The sequence below is a fragment of the Pseudorca crassidens genome, chromosome 16 (assembly GCF_039906515.1).
Source record: "Pseudorca crassidens isolate mPseCra1 chromosome 16, mPseCra1.hap1, whole genome shotgun sequence".
Lineage (NCBI taxonomy): Eukaryota > Metazoa > Chordata > Mammalia > Artiodactyla > Delphinidae > Pseudorca > Pseudorca crassidens.
In genome coordinates this window covers 77,833,304-77,856,900 of record NC_090311.1, presented here as the reverse complement: position 1 = coordinate 77,856,900, position 23,597 = coordinate 77,833,304, and the positions used below count along the sequence as shown (strand labels likewise).

Genomic DNA, 23,597 nt, shown 5'->3' with positions numbered 1-23,597 from the left:
TTTTAGTGTCAAACGTAAAAAAAGTCCTGAAGTAGCACCTCACCGACTGATTAACTTAAGAAATGTAAGCTTGCTGGAATGTATCCAATTTAAGTAGTTTTTCTTTTACAGGTAAAAAGATGGAGGCTGAGTGAAAGAAAGCTAGCTAACATAATTACAGATAACCAGGGAAGGGAGAAGAATCTAGCCTAACAAATTATATAGACTTTCCCAAACTACCTTTTTAAGATACATTTTCAAATAATCACATCACCCAAGTCATGTCTTCACTACAGAAAATATGGAGAAGAAATTTAAAAAGTCATACTGTAGGGAAAACTAGTGTTAACATTTTGCCATATTGCCTGCTAGATGACTTGACGCTGTACTAGAAAAGCATATATTTCTGTCTTTTATACTATAATATATAACTGTCTGAAATGGCTCAGGATACGAAGACTTTATTATCTATTTTTATGAACACTTTTTAGTCAGCATGAGCCCTAGGGAAGAACCTCTCGATGGAGGAAATCCCAGCCTGGTTCCCCCAGGGCAGAGTGGGCAGGAACTTTGGAAGTGACCGGCTTTCCTGGTTTTTAGCCCTTCTGTTTTCCAGAGCTTTCCGCGTATGTAGAGCAAAGCTGTAGACGGACCTAATTGGAGGCTGTTCCTCACTTAGAACTGTGCTCTGTCCAAACTGCCAACGCAGAGACTGGCGTATTATAGAGAGCTGTTCCCTTTGAAATGAACACTTGAATTTCTCTGTGCAGACAGCCATTTGTTTGGGTCCCTGAAAATAGTAACAGTATGGTGAACCTGAATTAAAGAATATTTATTTTGGTGTCTGGGTAGTACAAGCTGCTTCCCCGGTTGCTGGGATGGACCGGGGTTGGGGAGGGGGCCATCAGTGTGCTTTTCTTTAAACTTGAATTCATCCTCAAGAAGAGAATCGTGAAAGTACAATTAATGTTGCTTTTGCCTATAACCGAGCAACAGTTGGGTCTGCCCTGTCCCAGAGCCATGTCTTACACGTAATTACCCAGGCTCCAAGGGAACAAGTTATTTTGGAAAGCATAACTTAGGATCAATCGTATGTGAGGCTGTTGGGAGCCTTAAATGCTTGCTTACCAGAAAGTCGTCAAAGGAATTCTCCACGGAGGTCATGCCAGCTTGGGGGAGGCAGGTGTGACCCCACAAAACTCCCAGCCAGCGGCTAAGTCAGGCTCTTGACCTTAGGAAATCTTTAAGCTCAGGTGACCAGGCACCAATAGCTTTCATGTGGTTCTTTGAGCTTACCGCTTTTTGTTTTTAATACTTTAGAGCAAAAATGACCAAAACTTTGATTCTGTGGAGATTTGATTTGGTTAGCGTATGCCTCCAATTGTTTAGGAAGTATCTGCATATTTCTAATCTCAACTTTTTTTTTTTCCCATTTAACAGTTAAAATGGGGAAGTTTCATCAAGATCATTTAACTGTCCTTTAGAAGACAGAAGGCTGTAACTTTTTTTTTTATAATTAAGATTTTGTTTCAAGCATTGCAAAACATCCCTTGGAATTAAAGGAGAGGTAGTTTGGATTGCAAACTAGTATTGGGAGTCAGTGGCTCACAGAAGTGTTTGATGTCCTTGCTTAGGTTGCTTCCCTCTACCTTGAGGACTACAGAGATGCAGAGATGAGTAATTGCCCCTGAAAAATAAGAATTAGGAGAATGAGTAATAAGGACTCCTGTAAGTGGTAATAAAATGTTTGTAGGAAATTTCATGAGCTGGGAGGAAATTAACAGATGGAGGTACTTCAGCTTCCAGAGAAATGTAAGATTTTTTTATGAAACAGAGAAAAGTGCTAAATAATTCAACCCAAATCCAATATTATTTCTGGTGATCTGTATGAGAGGGAACACGGGGACGCACATTGGGTTTTAAATGAAAAAGGAATGCAGTAAGCTGAGACTTCAGACAGTTGTCATTTTCACAGGACAGGCAAAGCGTACTGATATTAACATCAGCAAGTGATAGACCTCAGTTATTTTAGTGTATCATTCTTTTTGTAAAATTTTTGCTCATGTCCTTTTTTATTTTTTATTGAAGTATAGTTGATTTACAATGTTGTGTTGATTTCTGGTGTACAGCAAAGTGATTCAGTTATATATATATATAACTTATAACTATATACTTCCCTTATAGTTTATTACAAGATATTGAATATAGTTCCCTGTGCTATATAGTAGGACCTTGTCGTTTATCTATTTTATATATATTAGTTTGTATCTGCTAATCCCAAACTCCTAATTTATCGCTCCCCCACCCTCTTTCCCCTTTGGTAACCATAAATTTGTTTTCTGTGTATCATTCTTGTGCATTAATTACTATTTGTCTTCATCAAAATCAGTAAAATTTAGACCAGAATAGTGAATATTTTAGCACATGTGAATGTTGACCTCTTTTTAGAAGAAAGACTAAAACTATTGAAAGATAGTTCTTAAATAAAGGTAAAACCACGACTCTCATACAAGAAGAAAAATAAACACGTTAAAGATGTTATTTAACTTACTAATGAGAAAACTGGAGAGGTGTACCAGCCAGTTCAAAAGAGAATCTGAAGAACAGTAACATTTATAGATCGGTAATATTGAAATTAATGTCCAAATGGTGGCAGATACTTTTCTGTGGGTGGAAGGAGGGTTGTCCCTGAACTGGACAGAATGCATTCCTTGTCTGTGGACAAGAATGACTTTGCATTGCTCTTGATCATCTTTGGCTTAGATAGATGAGCTGTAGAAGAGCATAGAAGTGATGCCGTAGACAATGCACAACTTTCCCTTTGGAGCTCAGATGCTTCCCAACATAAAGTACCTCATTTAGCTATTTCCTCTTTCCAAATTTCATAACTTTCTGTTACATCCTTTCTGGAAGTTACAGAAGAGACTCCACATAGTAGGCAGGTCATTCCTTTTTTATTTATTTACTTATTTATTTTTAATTTGGTTGAGACTGGGTCTTAGTTGCGGCAGGCGGACTCCTTAGTTGCAGCACATGGGATCCTTAGTTGTGGCATGCGGGATCTTTAGTTGCGGCATGTGAGCTCTTAGTTGCACCATGTGGGATCTAGTTCCCTGACCAGGGATTGGACCTAGGCCCTCTGCATTGGGAGTGTGGAGTCTTATCCACTGCTCCATCAGGGAAGTCCCAGACAGGTCATTCCTTAAACCGGAATTAGTCCGGGCTAGACTTGGCTTTGTTAAAAAAACTGAAAAACATTTTTGTCCCGTTAGGCAGCCTCAAGGGTTTTTAGCACATTTCTTAATCTATTCTGAACATCCAGGGACTAAATGGAAGTCAGTCTTATGAGCCTGGTGATTGAAGCCTAAAATTCATGATGAAAACCAGACCTGGTTAAGACTGTCTTTTCAGAGGCTGGGAGGGCCATCTTTAACCTCCCCACTTCAGTCATCCATTAGCCTGATTCTATTTTTAGGTCCCCTCAGCAGTAAGGTTGCCTTTTACTTTTTATGAGGTGTTTTTCGGGAAACAAGATTACAGACTCCTCTTTTTTTAACGTTTAAGGATTCTCTAGTTAAGTTTGACATGATAATAATAATTTTCAAAAGCCTGGAACTTGAGCAAATAGAGATTTTTAGCTCTGCGCTGTTTTTTATTTTTTCAGTTTAAAAAATCTGATTGCTATCTCCTTTGATCTATTCCAGAAGGTCAAATAAGATGTTATTCAGCAAATAGTTACGGAGTGCCACTAGGTCCCGGGCACTGTCTAGAACACAAAACAAAAATCCCAGCTTCTCTGTGTGGCACTTTCACAGATATTTTTAGAATGTTCCAGGTGGTGGTGTCACCCACCAGGTATTTCTGAGAGGATTATTCCTGCTTCCCTACCAAGTCCTTAAAGAATTCTAAATGGTGACAGCCCTACTTGAGTTGTTTGTAGGCTTTGATATTCCTTAATTAGAAATTGTTAGATATTCTCACATTGCCTACAAAGAGATCCTGAATCCTGCTTGAAGGCAGTATTTGTTGGGGATGAATAAGTGGGAAAAGGCTGCCTCTGTTTTTTTCTCTTTCTTTGTCTTTGAGTAATCAAATTTGTATTGATGAGTATTCCTGTTACTCAAGTTAAAAGCAGTATGTTGTTACTGTTGAGGCTCCAATTCATTTAGGACTGAAATTGTCAAGTTTAAGCTTGAAGTATTAAAAATTTGAATGAGTGCTAGCTCTGTGTGCGTGAATACAGGTGTCCCTGCTTGGTGCTGATACAAAGGTGAATAAGGGAAGACTAGGGGCTTCTGTGTTCATTTTGTGGTTCTCTGATTCATAATATGTATGCCTGCGGGCATATAAAAGCCTGGGAAACCAGTTGTGGGCCTTCCATTTGCAATGGAATGCAGTGGTATTTGTCTTTAAAAATTTTTTAAATTTATTTTATTATTTTACTTTATTTAAAAATATTTTTTGGCTGAGTTGGGTCTTCGTTGCGGTGCGCAGGCTGCTTCTTGTGGTGGCTTCTCTTGTTGTGGAGCACGGGCTTCAGTAGTTGTGGCATGCAGGCTGAGTAGTTGTGGCTCACGGGCTCTAGAGCGGAGGTTTAGTAGTTGTGGTGCACGGCCCTAGTTGCTCCACGGCATGTGGGATCTCCCCGGACCAGGGCTCAAGCCCGTGTCCCCTGCATTGGCAGGCAGATTCTTAACCACTGTGCCACCAGGGAAGCCTGGAATTTGTCTTTTTACATGAGATAATTTTAAAGTTCATGGGAAAAATATATTTACCCTCTATGAGCAAAAACTAGTGCTCTAAGCACCTTGTACCTTCAGGAAATTAAGATATGCCAGTGGGTGTCCTTGTTTCTTTTAATGGTGGGGTGAGTACTTGTGATAAACCAGCAAAGATGGAGACCTGGCATGGTTCTGGGTTCTTGGATCACAGACCTCCTTGTATCCTTCTCTGTGTACAGCAGTAGGCTATGAAATGTGCTGAATGACAGCATTTTTATGTTCAGTTATCAGAGGTGGAATATCTCCTCTGTTCAAGTAGACATAAATTGTGACCATGGGCTGTCTTCATTTTTCTATGTGATGACTTACTTCCATTTCCATTGTAAGCACTTCAGGTTTCTTTGAATTGCCATCACCGACTGCTGGTATTTCTGTGTGTGTTACTGTAGCATTTATATTTGCAAAATATTTTCCAGTCGCTTACAATTCATCACACTTCCCAGCCAACTCATCGAATTAGGTCCATGGTGCATTGCTTAGGGGAAGAAATAAGCCATATGAATAGCAGAGGCAAACTCTTATATATAGGATGGATAAACAACAAGGTCCTACTGTATAGAACAGGGAACTATATTTAATATCCTGTAATAAACCATAATGGAAAAGAGTATGAAAAAGCATATATGTATAACTGAGTCACTTTGCTGTACAGCAGAAATTAACACAACATTGTAAATCAACTGTACTTCAATAAAATGAAAAGAATACAGGATAAATCCAAGGAGAAACACGCTAAGACACATATTTAACCACACTATCAAAAATTAAATACACAGAAAAAAATGCTAAAAACAGCAAGGGAAAAGCAACAAATAACATACAAGGCAATCTCCATAAGGTTAACAGCTGATCTTTCAGCAGAAACTCTGCAAGCCAGAAGGGAGTGGCAGGACATATTTAAAGTGATGAAAGGGAAAAACCTACAACGAAGATTACTCTACTCAGCAAGGATCTCATTCAGATTCGATGGAGAAATTAAAACCTTTACAGACAAGCAGAAGGTAAGAGAATTCAGCACCACCAAACCAACTTTACAACAAATGCTAAAGGAACTTCCCTAGGCAGGAAACACAAGAGAAGGAAAAGACCTACAATAACAAACCCAAAACAATTAACAAAATGGTAATAGGAACATACATATTGATAATTACCTTAAATGTAAATGGATTAAATGTTCCCACCAAAAGACACGGACTGGCTGAATGGATACAAAAACAAGACCCTTATATATGCTGTCTATAAGAGACCCACTTTAGACCTAGGGACACATACAGACTGAAAGGAAGGGGATTGGAAAAAGATAGTCCATGCAAATGGAAATCAAAAGAAAGCTGGAGTAGCAATTCCCATATCAGACAAAATAGACTTTAAAATAAAGACTATTACAAGAGACAAAGAAGGACACTACATAATGATCAAGGAATCAATCCAAGAAGAAGATATAAGAATTGTAAATATTTATGCACCCAATATAGGAGCACCTCAATACATAAGGCAAATGCTAACAGCCACAAAAGGGGAAGTTGACAGTAGCACATTCATAGTAGGAGATTTAGCACCCCACTTTCACCAATGGACAGATCATCCAAACTGAAAATAAATAAGGAAACACAAGCTTTAAATGATACATTAAACAACATGGGCTTAATTGATATTTATAGGACATTCCATCCGAAAACAACAGAATCCACTTTCTTCTGAAGTGCTCATGGAACATTCTCCAAGATGGATCATATCTTGGGTCACAAATCAAGCCTTGGTAAATTTAAGAAAATTGAAATCATATCAAGGGACTTCCCTGGTAGCACAGAGGTTAAGAATCTGCCTGCCAATGTAGGGGATACGGGTTCAAGCCCTGGTCTGGGAAGATCCCACATGCTACAGAGGAACTAAGCCCATGCGCCACAACTACTGAGCCTGTGCTCTATCTAGAGCTTATGAGCCACAACTACTGAGCCTGCTTGCCTAGAGCCCATGCTCCGCAACAAGAGAAGCCCACATACCGCAACGAAGAGTAGCCCCTGCTCACTGCAACTAAATAAAGCCCGCATGCAGCAACAGAGAGCCAAGACAGCCAAAAATAAATAATAAATAAATTAAAAAAATAAAAGAAATCATATCAAGTATCTTTTCCAACCACAATGCTATGAGACTAGATATCAGTTACAGGAAGAAAACTGTAAAAAATACAAACACGTGGAGGCTAAACAATACTAAATAACCAAGAGATCACTGAAGAAATCAAAGAGGAAATAAAAAAGTACCTAGAAACAAATGACAGTGAAAGCACAACAACGCAAAACCTATGGGATGCAGCAAAAGCAGTTCTAAGAGAGGAGTTTATAGCAATACAATCATACCTCAAAAAACAAGAAAAATCTCCACAACCTAACCTTACACCTAAAGCAATTAGAGAAAGAAGAACAAAAAACCCCCAAAGTTAGCAGAAGGAAAGTAATCATAAATATCAGATCAGAAATAAATGAAAAAGAAATGAAGGACACAATAGCAAAGATCAATAAAACTAAAAGCTGGTTCTTTGAGAAGATGAAATTGATAAACCATTAGCCAGACTCAGAGAAGAAGTAAAGGGAAAAGACTCAAATCAACAGAATTAGAAATGAAAAAGGAGAAGTAACAACTGACACTGAAGAAATACAAAGGATCATGAGAGATTACTACAAGCAACTATATGCCAATAAAATGGACAACCTGGAAGAAATGGACAAATTCTTAGAAAAGCACAACCTTCTGAGAGTGAACCAGGAAGAAATAGGAAATATAAACAGACCAGTCACAAGCACGGAAATTGGAACTGTGATTAAAAATCTTCTAACAAACAAAAGTCCAGGATCAGATGGCTTCACAGGTAAATTCTCTCAACATTTTGAGGGGAGCTAACACCTATCCTTCTCAAACTCTTCCAAAATATAGCAGAGGGAGGAACACTCCCAAACTCATTCTACGAGGCCACCATCACTGTGATACCAAAACCAGACAGGGCTTCCCTGGTGGCACAGTGGTTGAGGGTCGGCCTGCCAATGCAGAGGACACGGGTTTGTGCCTCAGTCTGGGAAGATCCCACATGCTGCGGAGCGGCTGGGCCCGTGAGCCATGGCTGCTGGGCCTGTGCGTCCGGAGCCTGTGCTCCGCAACGGGAGAGGCCACAACAGTGAGAGGCCCGCGTACAGCTAAAAAAAACCAGACAAAGATGTCACAAAAAAAGAAAACTACAGGCCAATATCACTGATGAACATAGATGCAAAAATCCTCAACAAAATACTAGCAAACAGAATCCAACAGCACATTAAAGGATCATACACTATGATCAACTGGGGTTTATCCCAGGAATGCAAGGATTCTTCAATATACGCAAATCAATCAATGTGATACACCATATTAACAAATTGAAGGATAAAAACCATATGATCCTCTCAGTAGATGCAGAAAAAGCTTTTGAAAAAATTCAACACCCATTTATAATAAAAACCCTTCAGAAAGTAGGCATAGAGGGAAGTTACCTCAACATAATAAAGGCCACATATGACAAACCCACAGCCAATATCATTCCCAGTGGTGAAAAACTGAGAACATTTCCACTAAGATCAGGAACAAGACAAGGTTTCCCACTCACACCACTATTATTCAACGTAGTTTCAGAAGTTTTAGCCGCAGCAATCAGAGAAGAAAAAGAAATGAAAGGAATCCAAATTGGAAAAGAAGAAATAAAACTGTCACTGTTTTCAGATGACATGATACTGTACACAGAGAATCCTAAAGATGCTACCAGGAGACTACTAGAGCTAATCAATGAATTTGGTAAAGTAGCAGGATACAAAATTAAGGCACAGAAACCTCTTGCATTCCTATACACTAATGATGAAGAATCTGAAAGAGAAATTAAGGAAACACTCCCATTTACCACTGCAACAAAAAGAATAAAATACCTAGGAATAAACCTACCCAAGGAGACAAAAGACCTGTATGAAGAAATCTATAAGACACTGATGAAAGAAATTAAAAACGATACAAACAGATGGAGAGATATACCATGTTCTTGGGTTGGAAGAATCAACATTGTGAAAATGACTATACTACCCAAAGCAATCTGCAGATTCAACGCAATCCCTATCAAACTACCACTGGCATTTTTCACAGAACTAGAACAAAAAAATTTCACAATTTGTATGGAAACACCAGAGACCCTGAATAGCCCAAGCAATGTTGAGAAAGAAAAATGGAGCTGGAGGAATCAGGCTCCCTGACTTCAGACTATACTACAAAGCTACAGTAATCAAGACGGTATGGTACTGGCACAAAAATAGAAATATAGATCAATGGAACAGGATAGAAAGCCCAGAAATAAACCCACGCACATATGGTCGCCTTATCTTTGATAAAGGAGGCAAGAGTATACAATGGAGAAAAGACAGCCTCTTCAATAAGTAGTACTGGGAAAACTGGACAGCTACATGTAAAAGAATGAATTCCCTAACACCATACACAAAAATAAACTCAGAATGGATTAAAGACTTAAATGTAAGGCAGACATTATCAAACTCTTAGAGGAAAACACAGGCAGAACACTGACATAAATCACAACAAGATCCTTTTTGACCCACCTCCTAGAGAAATGGAAATAAAAACAAAAATAAATAAATGGGACCTAATGAAACTTCAAAGCTTTTGCACAGTAAAGGAAACCATAAAGAAGACCAAAATACAGCCCTCAGAATGGGAGAAAATATTTGCAAATGAAGCAACTGACAAAGGATTAATCTCCAAAATACACAAGCAGCTCATGTAGCTCATTATCAAAAAAACAAACAGCCCAATCCAAAAATGGGCAGAAGACCTAAATAGACATTTCTCCAAAGAAGATATACAGACTGCCAACAAACACTGAAAGGATGCTCTGCATCACTAATCATTAGAGAGATGCAAATCAAAACTACGGTGAGGTATCACCTCACACTGGTCAGAACGGCCATCATCAAAAAATCTACAAACAATAAGTGCCGGAGAGGGTGTGGAGGAAAGGTAACCCTCTGCACTGTTGGTGGGAATGTAAATTGATACAGCCTCTGTGGAGAACAGTATGGAGGTTCCTTAAAAAACTAAAAATGGAACTACCATATGACCCAGCAATCCCACTACTGGGTATATATCCTGAGTAAACTGTAATTCAAAAAGAGTCATGTACCCCAATGTTCATTGCAGCACTATTTACAATAGCTAGGACATGGAAGCAACCTAAGTGTCCATCGACAGATGAATGGATAAAGAAGAAGTGGCACATACATAGAATGGAACATTACTCAGCCATTAAAAGAAACGAAATTGAGTTATTTGTAGTGAGGTGGATGGACCCAGAGTCTGTCATACAGAGTGAAGTAAGTCAGAAAGAGAAAAACAAATACCATATGCTAACACATATATATAGAATCAAAAAAAAAATAGGTTATGAAGAACCTAGGGGCAGGACAGGAATAAAGCCACAGACGTAGAGAATGGACTTGAGGACACAGGGAGGGTAAGGGTAAGCTGGGACGAAGTGAGAGAGTGGCGTGGACTTATATACACTACCAAATGTAAAATAGATAGCTAGTGGGAAGCAGCTGCATAGCACAGGGAGATCAGCTCCGTGCTTTGTGACCACCTAGAGGGGTGGGATAGGGAGGGTGGGAGGGAGACAGAAGAAGGAGGAGATATGGGGATATGTGTATACGTATAGCTGATTCACTTTGTTATACGGCAGAAACTAACACAACATTGTAAAGCAATTATACTGCAATAAAGATGTTAAAAAAATTAAAAATAAAATGAAAAGAAAAGAAAAGGAAAGTAATAAGCCACAGGAGAGATGAGCTGACTTACCCACACCAGATGCTGAGCTGGTCACAGAGCCAGGCTTTGGATTTTAGGGTCGCTGTTTTTTAGGGACTGCTAAACTGAGCTGTTGCATGCCATGTTATGCAGCAGGATCTTGGAGACTAAGCAGAGATTTGTGGGTGGAGAAGAAAGGGCTGCCCGCCGTGTCGTTAGCTGCCTGGTTATGCCAGTTATGAGAACAGGAGGGCCCCAAATGGGCTTCCGAGATATCTGGTAATTGCTTGTAGCACATGCAGCATCCTTAGAAGGAACACTCTTCTACTTACGTATTTCTTGCTTTGATTCAATTTTTTAAATGTCTGTAGTTGAGAAGTGTACTTGGGTGCTTGGTAACCTTGAAGGTTTGGAATGTTTTCAACATCAGATGATTATTCAGCGTTCACTGTGCTGAACAGTCGGTGACAACTGTTGAGTGACTGCTGGGTCCAGAGAACTATCCTAATGTTAGTATAAACTCCAGCAGAAACACCATTTTTTTTTTTTTGGCAATTTACATTAAAAAAATTTGGGGGTGTTTTTTTTGTTTTGTTTTGTTTTGGCGGTACGTGGGCCTCTCACTGTTGTGGCCTCTCCCGTTGCGGAGCACAGGCTCTGGACGCGCAGGCTCAGCGGCCATGGCTCACGGGCCTAGCCGCTCCGCGGCATGTGGGATCCTCCCGGACTGGGGCATGAACCCACGTCCCCTGAATCGGCAGGCGGACTCTCAACCACTGCACCACCAGGGAAGCCCCTGGTGTTTTTTTTTTTTTTAATTGAAGTATAGTTGATTTACAGTGTTGTGCTAATTACTGCTGAACAGCAAAGTGATTCAGTTATACATATATATTCTTTTCCCTTATGGTTTCTCATAGAATGTTGAATATAATTCCCTGTGCTCTACAGTAGGACCTTGTTGTTTATCCATTCTATGTATAATAGCTTATGTCTGCTAATCCCAACCTCCCACTCCATCCCTCCTCCAACCCCCTCTCCCTTGGCAACCACCAGTCTGTTCTCTATGTCTGTGATCCTGAGAAACACCTTTTATTTAAAGATGGTTGAGTGTCTGAATCTTTCAATTTAAGGTCATTCTGCTGATTTTTCTGATGTGACGCTGGAGTGGCCCATTTTTCTGGGCGTTGTGGCATTGTCCAGGCTCACCCAGTGCTATTCCCCCTGTGATTTGTGGGTCAGGGTCTTTCTGGCTGAGGGGTGGTGAAGGTTTGTGGTGAACCAGCACATCTGCTTCTGCCAGCCACATGGTTTGCAGGAATTTCTGCCCTCTCAAAGGAGCGGCTCCCTGCCCTTCAGGAGGGCAGTGTGTCCTTTCTTAAACGCTGGAGCTGCCCCCCTTCTCCCTTACAAAATGTGTGCATCTCTCTAGACACCTGCACCCCTGCCTTACTTTTTGAATATTTAAAAAGAACAAGGAAAGCGATTAGGAGGGATCCTGGCAAATTGAGAATTTGTGAAGTGGAAAAGAAGACACTGTTATAATGATTATTGTAAATAGAAAAACAAATGGAGCATTTTTAGAAAATCAACTTAACAGAGCTGTGGTTTTCAACAGTTTTTCATGGGAGGCTGTTCAGAACCACTGTGATAATAGGTCGTGTGGCCCGGCTGGCCTTTGTATTTCTTCTCCTCCTGATAACCTTTTGAATTGTTTCATTAAGTTGATCATGACAATTTTTTGGTAGCTGGGAAGGTGTCAGGACGTGAAGGACAAATAATTGCATGGTGTCAGAGTCAGAAATAGAATCCGAGTTTGAGCCACGACTGTGGGCGGGACTGGGCTCCACCTGCCCTCCCTGCTCCCTCTCAGGGACCACTGCCCCTGCTCACCTGGGGCTCAGTTGTCCCACCCATAGGATGCAGGCCAGGAATTCCCATGCTAGCCACTCGATGTCTTTACTCTCTGAGAACAGTAAGTGATAAGCAAACTCAAAATTGTAGAACACTCTGATGGTGCCCCAAACCTGTTTAGACCTGATAGACAATGCTGTTTTTCTTTTTTTTTGGATGTATAGTTGATTTACAGTGTTGTGTTAATTTCTGCTGTAGAGCAAAGTGATTCAGCTACCCACACACACATATATAGTTCCCTGTGCCAGACAGTAGGACCTTATTGTTAGCCATTCTATATATAAAAGTTTGCATCTGTTAACCCCAGACTCCCAGTTGACAATGCTGTTTTATAATTAGTGGATTTAAAAGCTGAAAATTATTCGGGCTTGCCTATCCTGAGCTTCATGCTGCAGGCTCTGCCCGAACGTCCCAGCCCTCAGTAAACCCTGTTCTATTTTGTTCAGAAACGCCCAGTGGCTGTAGTGAGTCTCCATGTTAGGAAATGTGACCTCTAATTAGTATTTTATGCAGTTATTATGAAAATAAAAGCTGGTTAACAGAGTATAAAAGAAATTGATAGCTGTTGTGTTGCCAGATTTTTGTTTGGAGAAAATGGAATAGTAAATTGAACAGGGATGGTCTTATAGGAGCCAGCCCAACCCTAGAGCCTTATTGCTAGAAGAATTAATAATTAACTGATGGTATGAGATGGACTCAAACTCAGAGGACCGTGTCAGATTCAGGATTGATCTTTTTGGTTCTTATTTGTGTCTCCGGGTGATAATCTTTTCCAGGTAGAGATGCAAACTTGTGTTATTTAAACAATATATATAATCACAGATATTACTCATTTTGATTAAAAGACCTTGTTTTCCCTTCTCTCTTTGGAATAGTCTACAATGTAGGTTGTTGTGTCTGTGGAATTAATTGGCTTAATTAACTTATATAGAAACCAAATATGAATGCATAATGGTCAAGCTTATCTCAATATTTCAGTGAGGACATAAGTGCTTTTTTTTTTTTTTTTTTTTCCTGCTCTGCACGTCATGTGGGATCTCAGTTCCCTGACCAGGGATCAAACCCGCGTCCCCTGCAGTGGAAGCACAGAGTCCTCCTAACCATTGGACCACCAGGGAAGTCCCTTTTTTTTTAATAAGTGCTTTTTTTTGCCATTAAGCACATTGTATTGGTTGTCATGGCATATAATTTAACTTTCAGAAAGACAGTGGTCTTAGGATTCCTATGGACTTGGGACTTTGCTAGTATGTTCTTCAAGGAAGAAGGTATGGCCTCTGAATGGGGGTAGCAATTCTTGCTAACAGATATTCCTGGAAAACTCCCCCAACTGACATTTTTCTTTCTTTTTCTTTTTTTAAAATTTTTATTTTATTTTGGAGTATAGTTGATTTTACAATGTTGTGTTTCAGGTGTACAGCAAAGTGATTCAGTTATACGTATACATGTATCCATTCTTTTTCAGATTCTTTCTTATATAGGTTATTACAGAATATTGAGTAGAGTTCCCTGTGCAATACAGTAGGTCCTTGTTGATCATCTATTTTATATATAGTAGTGTGTCTATGTTAATCCCAAACTCCTAATTTACCCCTCCCCCCGATCTTTCCTCTTTGGTAACCAGAAGTCTGTTCTCTATGTCTGTGAGTCTGTTTCTGTTTTGTAGATAAGTTCATTTGTATCATATTTTAGATTCCAGATATAAGTGATATGATATTTGTCTTTCTCTTTCTGACTTACTTCACTTAGTATGATAATCTCTAGGTCCACCCATGTTGCTACAGATGGCATTATTTCATTCTCTTTTATGGCTGAGTAATATTCCATTGTATATATGTACCACATCTTCTTTATCCGTTATTCTGTTGATGGACATTTAGGCTGCTTCCGTGTGTTGGTTATTCCAACTGACATTTTTCTCAACCACCATGTTTCAGGGGTTGAAGAGCATTTCTGGATCTCTTAGATTATGTTCAGGAAGATAACGGGGTAGCGACCGCTGATTGTTTGAGTATCCTTCAGACTTATCCCAGGAAAACAGAATAGTATAAGTCACAGGCACATGGCCTTAACCCCCAGGCCCTCTTCTTCTGCCCCCTGTGTTTGGAGAGTTTCAGTACCATGACCAGAGAGGGTCCTGTATGAGCAGGGAGACCAGTCTGCACCCACAGGACTGTCCATCCTGGCCAGTGACTCATGGGTTATGATTCTGTATGTTTCAGGAAGAAATGCTAATATTTGCTCCCATTGCCTAAGGAATATACAAAGTGAGACAGTGACTCCCATGCCCTTCCGTCTTTTCCTCTGTGACTTGAACACTTGTTCTCTTAGCTTTTTTTTTAATATATACATATATATTTATTCATTTTTATTGAAGTATAATTGATTTACAATGTTGTGTTAATTTCAGGTGTACAGTGATTCAGTGATACATATATATCTATTCAGTGATTCAGTGATACATATATATCTATTTTTCAGATTCTTTTCCCTTCGAGGTTATTACAAAATATTGAGTATAGTTCTGTGCTATATAATAGGTCCTTGTCGGTTACCTATTTTATATATAGTAGTGTGTATTTGTTAATCCCAAACTCCTAATTTATCCCTCCCCCCACCGTTTCCCCTTTGGTAACCGTAAGTTTGTTTTCTATGTCTGTTAGTCTACTTCTGTTTGGTATATAAATTCATTTGTATCACTTTTTATTTTTAGATTTTACATGTAAGCAATATCACGATATTTGTCTTTCTCTGTCTGGCTTACTTCACTTAGTATGATCATCTCTAGGTCCATCATTCCCTTTGTTGTGCGCGTCTTTGAAGGGTGAGAAGGACTGGAAGCATCAGCCTTTCCTGTCTGCGGGTAGGCGGTTCATGCTTTCCCATCCTGGTTCTCTTTGTGTGGCTCTGAGAGGTTTTTTTCTTTTCTTTGTTTTTTGTTTGTTTGTTTTTTTGCGGTACGCGGGCCTCTCACTGTTGTGGCCTCTCCTGTTGCGGAGCACAGGCTCTGGACGTGCAGGCTCAGCGGCCATGGCTCATGGGCCCAGCTGCTCCGTGGCATGTGGGATCTTCCCGGACCGGGGCACGAACCCACGTCCCCTGCATCGGCAGGCGGACTCTCAACCACTGCACCACCAGGGAAGCCCCTGAGAGGTTTTTTTATGTGCTTGTTTTCAAGATGCAAAAAGTATATGTATTTATCACTAGGTGAACAGGGGCAGGGAAGAAGCTCTTCTCTAGGAGAGAGGTAGAGGAAGATTTGAGTTGGAAGCAAGGGAGGAGGTTGGAGGATCTCAGATGTGATGAGGCAGCTTCTGAGGTGAGCTTTGGGCTGGGGAGACGTTGGCCTCTTTCCTTGAGGGTCTCTGTCTCGTTTGTAACACCATGTCTTTATTTTTTTTTTTTTGCGGTACGCGGGCCTCTCACCGTTGTGGCCTCTCCCGTTGCGGAGCACAGGCTCTGGACGCACAGGCTCAGCGGCCATGGCTCATGGGCCCAGCTGCTCCACGGCATGTGGGATCTTCCCGGACCGGGGCATGAACCCGCGTCCCCTGCATCGTCAGGCGGACTCTCAACCACTGCGCCACCAGGGAAGCCCAACACCATATCTTTTAAGAAAGGACACCTGCCTTCCTAATCTGGTTTGAACCAAGGAGCCTCCCTCCAAAACCACGTGGACCTACATTGGTTCCATTTGATTTCTCCCAGATTTAGTTCACAGGGAACTTAAAGATGCATGTTGCCATCAAAGAGCAAGAAAATCCACAAAGAAGTCTTTTTTTTTTTTAATTAATTTATTTTATTTTTGTCTGCACTGGGTCTTCTTTGCTGTGCGGGGGCTTTCTCTAGTTGTGGTGAGCGGGGCCTACTTTTTGTTGTGGTGCGAGGGCTTCTCATTGCAGTGGCTTCTCTTGTTGTGGAGCATGGGCTCTAGGCGCGTGGGCTTCAGTAGTTGTGGCACACGGGCTCTAGAGCACAGGCTCAGTAGTTGTGGAGCACGGGCTTAGTTGCTCCGCGGCATGTGGGATCTTCCCGAACCAGGGCTCGAACCCGTGTCCCCTGCATTGGCAGGCGGATTCCCAACCACTGCGCCACCAGGGAAGTCCCCACAAAGAAGTCTTTTAGGTACAATATGTGGGATTTTGTTGCTGCTGTGATGGCTTTTGTTTTTATCTCCTCCACGATTAGCGGGATTTTCACAGAAGCTGAGGACAATAGGGAAGGCATAGGAACAGTCTCTGTAGGCCGTGGTAATGGAAACTGTAAATAGAATGAAAATTAAACAGTCTAATAAGCTTAAAATTCCTTTTCAGAGTGCACTGGCTTCTTTGCAAGCTATTATCACAGAGCCTTGGGGTCCTTTTTCGCATTTGAGTTGGTTAGTCAACCACCTTTATTGGCTCTTCGGAATACTCATTAAAGAAAACGAAACTTCATTAGGCTTAACTGACAAAATTGACCTGGTAGATTCAGTTCATTCTCTGGATTTGCACAGCTAAATAATTACCTGTGGTAAGTTACCTTCATCGCATGCATACCTATAAAAAGGTGGTATCCAGGGGCTTCCCTGGTGGTGCTGTGGTTGAGAGTCCGCCTGCTGATGCAGGGGACACGGGTTGGTGCTCCGGTCCGGGAAGATCCCACATGCCGCGGAGCGGCTGGGCCCGTGAGCAATGGCCGCTGAGCCTGTGCATCTGGAGCCTGTGCTCCGCAACGGGAGAGGCCACAACAGTGAGAGGCCCGCGTACGGCAAAAAAAAAAAAAGGTGGTATCCAGCAGATGTTCACAGTGTTCCATAGTGGGGGTCAGGAAACCTGCATTGATTTCATGAAAAGCTTTGGGGTTCTATCCAGAAGTGCTTCTGATACTTACATTATGAAGGGGCTTAAATAACATGGTAATAAGGTAATTTATACCAGCAACATTTGCCTTTATTATTATTATTTTTTTTGCGGTACGCGGGCCTCTCACTGTTGTGGCCTCTCCCGCTGTGGAGCACAGGCTCCGGACGCGCAGGCTCAGCGGCCATGGCTCACGGGCCCAGCCGCTCCGCGGCGTGCGGTATCCTCCCGGACCGGGGCACAAACCCTCGTCCCCTGCATCGGCAGGCGGGCTCCCAACCACTGCGGCACCAGGGAAGGCCTGCCCATTTTTAATTAGAGTATAGATAAAGATAATTCAATAAATATTTTATATCATTATATTTTTTTCTCTGTTAGTTCCATAACCCACTGTTCTCTTGTGCCTTCCCCAAAAGGTTATGTATATGGTTAGTCTCGGTATTGTGAAAAAAAAACAAACAGAAAACCTTTAAAGTAGTTTTGCTTGCTGAAAATGGGGCCTGGGAAGTTTTTCACCGTATGAACTTAGTTATCTGGAAGCAACCTAAATGTCCATCCAACGAGCTAGTTAGAAAATAAATGTGGTATAGTCACGAGAGTGGAATACTATGCAGCCACAAAGAGGAATGCTCTTTGCTGATACTGAATGACCCTAGGTTATAGTTTTCTTACAAAATATAAAAAAGCCAGGTGCAGAACAATGTGTATATTATGATTTGTGTTAAAGGGATAGAAAAAAGATGTGTGTGCCTTTGTGTTTACGTATGTATACAATATTGTTGAGGAGAAACACAAGACACTGAATCTCTTTGTCGTTCCCTCTGGGGAAGGGAACTCAGTGGCTGGAAACAGGAGTGAGAGGGAGGCTTTCCACTTTATGCCTTTTTGTACCACTTGAATTTTGAACCCAGGTAGTAATAGACTCTTGTTAATAATCTTAGCTTCAAAAAACAAAATTTGATTATGTATAGTAGCACTGTCCAATAGAACTCTCTGTGATGCTGGAAGTGTTCCGTACACATCTGCACCATCCAGTACAGATGTGCTTGTACACATGTGGCTTTTGTACACTCGAAAGATGGCTTGTACAGCTGGAAAACTAAAATTTTAATTTCCTTTCATTTTAATTAATTACATTTAAATAGCGAAGTATGGTTACTGGCTACCATATTGATTGGGTGCAGACCTAGAGTATATGACTTAGAGTATCTCTTCTGTTTAAACCTGACTAAAGTTTAGATGTGTTTTAGGAGAAATAACTATTAGTTTTGGCTCTCACAATAACATTTATTATTGGAAATCCAAGAAAATACCTATATTTTCTTTTTGTCCTAGAATTTAATGCCATCACATATTTCTTTTTCTTAAATTTATTTTATTGAAGTACAGTTGATTTACAGTGTTGTGTTTATTTCTGCTGTACAGCAAAGTGATTCAGTTATACATCTATGTTCATTCTTTTTCATGTTCTTTTCCATTATGGTATATCACAGAATATTGAATATAGTTCCCTGTGCTATACAGTAGGACCTTTTTTTTTTTAACATCTTTATTGGAGTATAATCGCTTTACAATGGTGTATTGGTTTCTGCTTTATAACAAATTGAATCAGCTATACGTATACATATATCCCCATATCCCTTCCCTTTTGCGTCTCCCTCCCACCCTCCCTATCCCACCCCTCTAGGTGGTCACAAAGCACTGAGCTGATCTCCCTGTGCTATGCGGCTGCTTCCCACTAGCTATTTTACATTTGGTAGTGTATATATGTCCATGCTACTCTCTCACTTCATCCCAGAGTAGGACCTTGCTCTTTATCCATTCTCTATATAATAGTTTGCATCTGCTAACCCCAAACTCCCAATCCATCCCTCCCCCAGCTCCCTTCCCCCTTGACAACCAGAAGTCTGTTATCTGTATCTGTGAGTCTCTTTCTGTTTTGTAGATCAGTTCATTTGTGTCCTATTTTAGATTCCACATATAAGTGATATCATATGGTATTTGTCTTTCTCTTTCTGACTTACTTCACTTAGTATGATCATCTCCAGGTCCATCCATGTTGCTGCAAATAACATCACATATTTCTTGAAATAAGTGCCCATCAGTCAGATTTGAAAATCCTTTTTATTACCCAGAAAAATCATTTTTATGGAAAACTGTGTCTTTTTGTAGTCTTACTTGGAAAAACTCTATTTTTGAGAGGTTCATCGTCTCATCTATAACACAAACCCTGTTTGTCTGTCTCGCTGCAGCGTAATGTGCGGGCACTTTGTTCCGGAGCCCAGCAGCTGTTGTGTGACAAGGGCACAGTTTGCATTCTTAGCCAGCAGCTGCCAGAAGCATTTCTAATCTGGTTTTGGCAGGAAATAGTGCACAAGTGGAAACCAAGTTAAAAGAAGTTTGAAAAATAAACAGAATGACTCTGGATGCCACTTAGTATAGAGTTCATCTTTCTGCTTAATATTGCCCTAGTTATTTGTTAACATGACTAGCCTCTGAGCCCTTCCAGGGCAGGGCTGTATCTAATTGTCTTTGAAATCCGGGGTCTAGCCCAGGACCTGGAATATGCCAGTAGGAGTTCATTATTATTGCTACTACTACTATTATTATTATTAATGATTGACTATACTGCAAATTTGTTTAATTGATTCAGTTACTAGCTTAAAACTGTTGTTCATCCAGGATAAACTAGTTGTAGATAATTAGTGGTTACGGGTCCCTCTTCTCTTCCCCTTTCTACTGCACAATGCCGCCCACCCTCTGCTCTAAAGTACGACATTTTGAACATTCTTTAAGCATAATTTATTCATCCATTCTGCAAGCACACTGATTTCTGTTGTATGCAGGGAATAAGCACATCCTTATTTCCTACAGAATAAGAGGTTTTCAGAAGGCAAAGGCATAGGTGTAAACATGGTATCTTTTAAAAAAAATTTTATTAGTTTTTTAATTGAAGTATAGTTGATTTACAATGTTGTGTTAGTTTCAGGTATACAGCACAGTGATTCAGTTATATATATATATTATATATATATATATATTCTTTTCCCTTATAGGTTATTATAAAATATTGAGTGTAGTTCCCTGTGCTATACAGTAGGTCCTTGTTGGTTACCTATTTTATATATAATAGTGTGTATATGTTAATCCCAAATGTGTTACCTTTCTAAACTGAAGGCAAAAATTCCTCAGGTGGTTAGACCCAAAAAATGATTTTTTTTGTCTCTAAAGAAGAAAGTTTATTAAAATCTTACCTTCAGGGCTCAAATCATGCTTTCCATCCAATTCGGTCTGCTCTCTCTCAAAGGTCCAGGATGCCCCAGCCTCCTGTTCTCCCCACGATGTGTAAGATGTCAGGCATGGTCCATGTGGAGGGGCTCTGAGTGCTGATGGGGCTGTGCTCAGCACTGTTTGCTTCTTGTTGCAGACCTTCACTGCCTGGTGTAACTCCCACCTCAGGAAAGCTGGCACTCAGATCGAGAACATCGAGGAAGACTTCCGGAATGGCCTTAAGCTCATGCTGCTTTTGGAAGTCATCTCAGGTGAGTCTTAAACATTTTTCATACATGTTATACCCAATCTTACATGTACTTCTATGTCCGAGCAGTAGATACGCATCTGTTTTTTTGTTTGTTTGTTTGTTTTTTAAAAAAAGCTCCCTTTGAACCTGGCTGGGGGAGATGGTATTATTGGCAAAGCAAACCTTTCCAAAGAGCGGTCTGCCTGGAGTTATTTTTCTGTTCTAAAAAAGGAGTGAATTCTGTTTAAAATTGACTTATTAAAATCATGTTTCTACCACCCACTTCAAAACAGAATAAGAGAAGAGAAAATGACATTTATATGACTGCCCACCAGACTGCCCTCTCCACTAAGTCCAGCGAGTGTGTATTCCAGAAATTGTCTTTCATGCCGAAGGCCAGTGTACATGTTGGCTTAACTCTGAAAACAGGAGTTCAAGTCCCAGAGGGGTTATCCTTTGCCCTAAATGTCAGCTGGCTGGTTTAGACTGTGGACTGGAGAGTGGATCGGGCTTAATTAAAGAGGTGTGAGTGGGAAGGATGAGGGCAGGGTGGCCCTGATCCAGGTGTCTCCGTAGCTCCACATCTGAGATGAACCCTGTGATTTGAACGAAGCTCCCTGACTCTCTCCCACAGCTGATCAGCACCTCTGAATGCTGCAGGGGCACCAGCCAGCTTCTTTCTTACTCATTCGTACTTTGGCTCAAAGACCAAACCGGGCTCTCCCAGCAAATCTGAAAAGCATATGGCCTTAATAGCACAGCTCCCCTCTGGTCCATTTGACCTTGAAAGTACTGTGATTTACAGAAACCGAGAACACATAAGGAACAGTCAAATAATGATTCCCATTTAAGGAGGGCACGGGCTCTGAACTTTGGCATCTTGATTCTGCATCAAGGGTCTCCTTTCTCTGTGTCTACATGATTCTTTCTTCATCCAACAGGGGAAAGGCTGCCCAAACCTGACCGAGGCAAAATGCGATTCCACAAAATCGCTAACGTCAACAAAGCCTTGGATTACATAGCCAGCAAAGGCGTGAAGCTGGTGTCCATCGGGGCGGAAGGTAAATGGGGTGTGATGCGAATGACCCTGACTGCGCACAGACCTCCCCGTGGGGCAGTGGGCCTGCAGCTGGATGCCTGCTTCCCTCCCCCCTTCCTTCTCCCCATCTCCTGTGTCAGCCTCTCTTGACAGGCTCTCCGCAGGCACCATGAACGGGAGACAAGGCTCTAGGATCATTTGTACATAATAGAGTCAAGGGAGTTCCCTGGTGGTCCAGCGGTTAAGACTCTGAGCTTCCACTGCAGGGGCCGCAGGTTCGATCCCTGGTTGGGGAACTAAGATCACACATGCTGCATGGTGTGGCCAAAAAAAAGGAGTCAAATATGATGCTGTCTTTTTCAAACTGATCATCCAAATGAGAAAGAACTTGTACATCCCAGTGACTCTTAATAAGAACTAGTAGGAAGGATCTCCATTCTCTGTGGGAGATTGGGAGTCCGGGTGAGTCTGGCAGGAGCTGAGACTGCCCTGCCTCTCAATCTTTACAACTGAGCTCGGGAAGAGGGATCAGGGTAAAGATGACCCAGTGTTCTCTCTGTTTGATTATTTAGAACCTTGGCTCATCTAGTCTGTAAACCTTGGAAACCCCTGGGTTGTTTTCAGTGACTTTGCATATGCAAGCTTTGTGTTCATCATTAACTCATAACTCATTTAAACTGTAGACATTTGGTTATGAATACCACATTTAGAACTAGACACGCTGCGACACTTACACAAACAGAAACTGGTCTTTGCATATGTATATCTTCCAGTAGCTCTGAAGTCAAAACTTTACAGGAGACTCATAACTTACAGGAAAACTTTATGTGCTGATTATGTTATCTTTACCCTCATTTGTTGCTCTTTCTTCTTACCTAAAGAAATTGTGGATGGCAACGTGAAGATGACGCTGGGTATGATCTGGACCATCATCCTGCGCTTTGCTATTCAGGATATTTCCGTTGAAGGTAAAGGACAGGGTTAAAAACCTGATCGTATTAAGATACTTAGCGTGATTTGTAAATTGAGCTGATGAAGTTGAGTTTGGATAGGCTTTTGTAAAATTGACTGGATTGAATGAAAGATAACGGGACTTGGGTTTTCACAAATTTTCTATTTGTATGAAAAAAAGACCCCAGCAATGCTGTTTCATTCATGGGATTGGAATCATTTTGGAAAAGATGAGTACCTGTTCAGAACAGAAGTCGCTTTTTAAAATGAGCATTTTTTGAGCTTCTTTATTGCTTATTATACTAGTAGGTTCACGACTATAACAGTTCTTTAGACTTAGATCTTGAAACACTTGAAACGCTTTCCTTCAAGTGCTGAAAGATAATCGATTGAAATCTGAGTTTGTTAATTTGTTCTTTCTTTTTTTCTCTCTCTCCCCTCCCTCTCTCCCTCCCCTCCTTTTTTTAAACAAAATATCTATTGTCATTGTGTCTTTTGGCCCAATAACTGTTCCATCATTGTAACATAACCCTAATCCTCAGCACTGCCACTGAAGATGCAGCTCTTTAGTCTTTTACGCCCACTGCACTCCAAAATATTTTGATGAATTCATCACTGTCAAAAGTGTCAAATTGACATTCTTAAAATTAGAACTTGGCCTATTTAGCACTCAAATCACAAAAGGTATAGCTGCAGAACATAGTTAGGACTTCCCTGGTGGCACAGTGGTTAAGACTCTGCGCTCCCAATGC

At 40.9% G+C, this 23,597-nt stretch overlaps 1 protein-coding gene across 1 annotated transcript in view; it reads left to right on the top strand.

The window, feature by feature from the left end:
• Window positions 1-23,597, top strand: part of ACTN2 (actinin alpha 2) — a 77,754-nt gene that overhangs the window by 14,128 nt on the left and 40,029 nt on the right. The window contains exons 2-4 of the mRNA XM_067711003.1: window positions 20,763-20,877; window positions 21,797-21,916; window positions 22,776-22,862. Of these exons, the coding sequence (XP_067567104.1) occupies window positions 20,763-20,877; window positions 21,797-21,916; window positions 22,776-22,862 (322 nt within the window). The remainder of the gene's footprint in view (window positions 1-20,762; window positions 20,878-21,796; window positions 21,917-22,775; window positions 22,863-23,597) is intronic.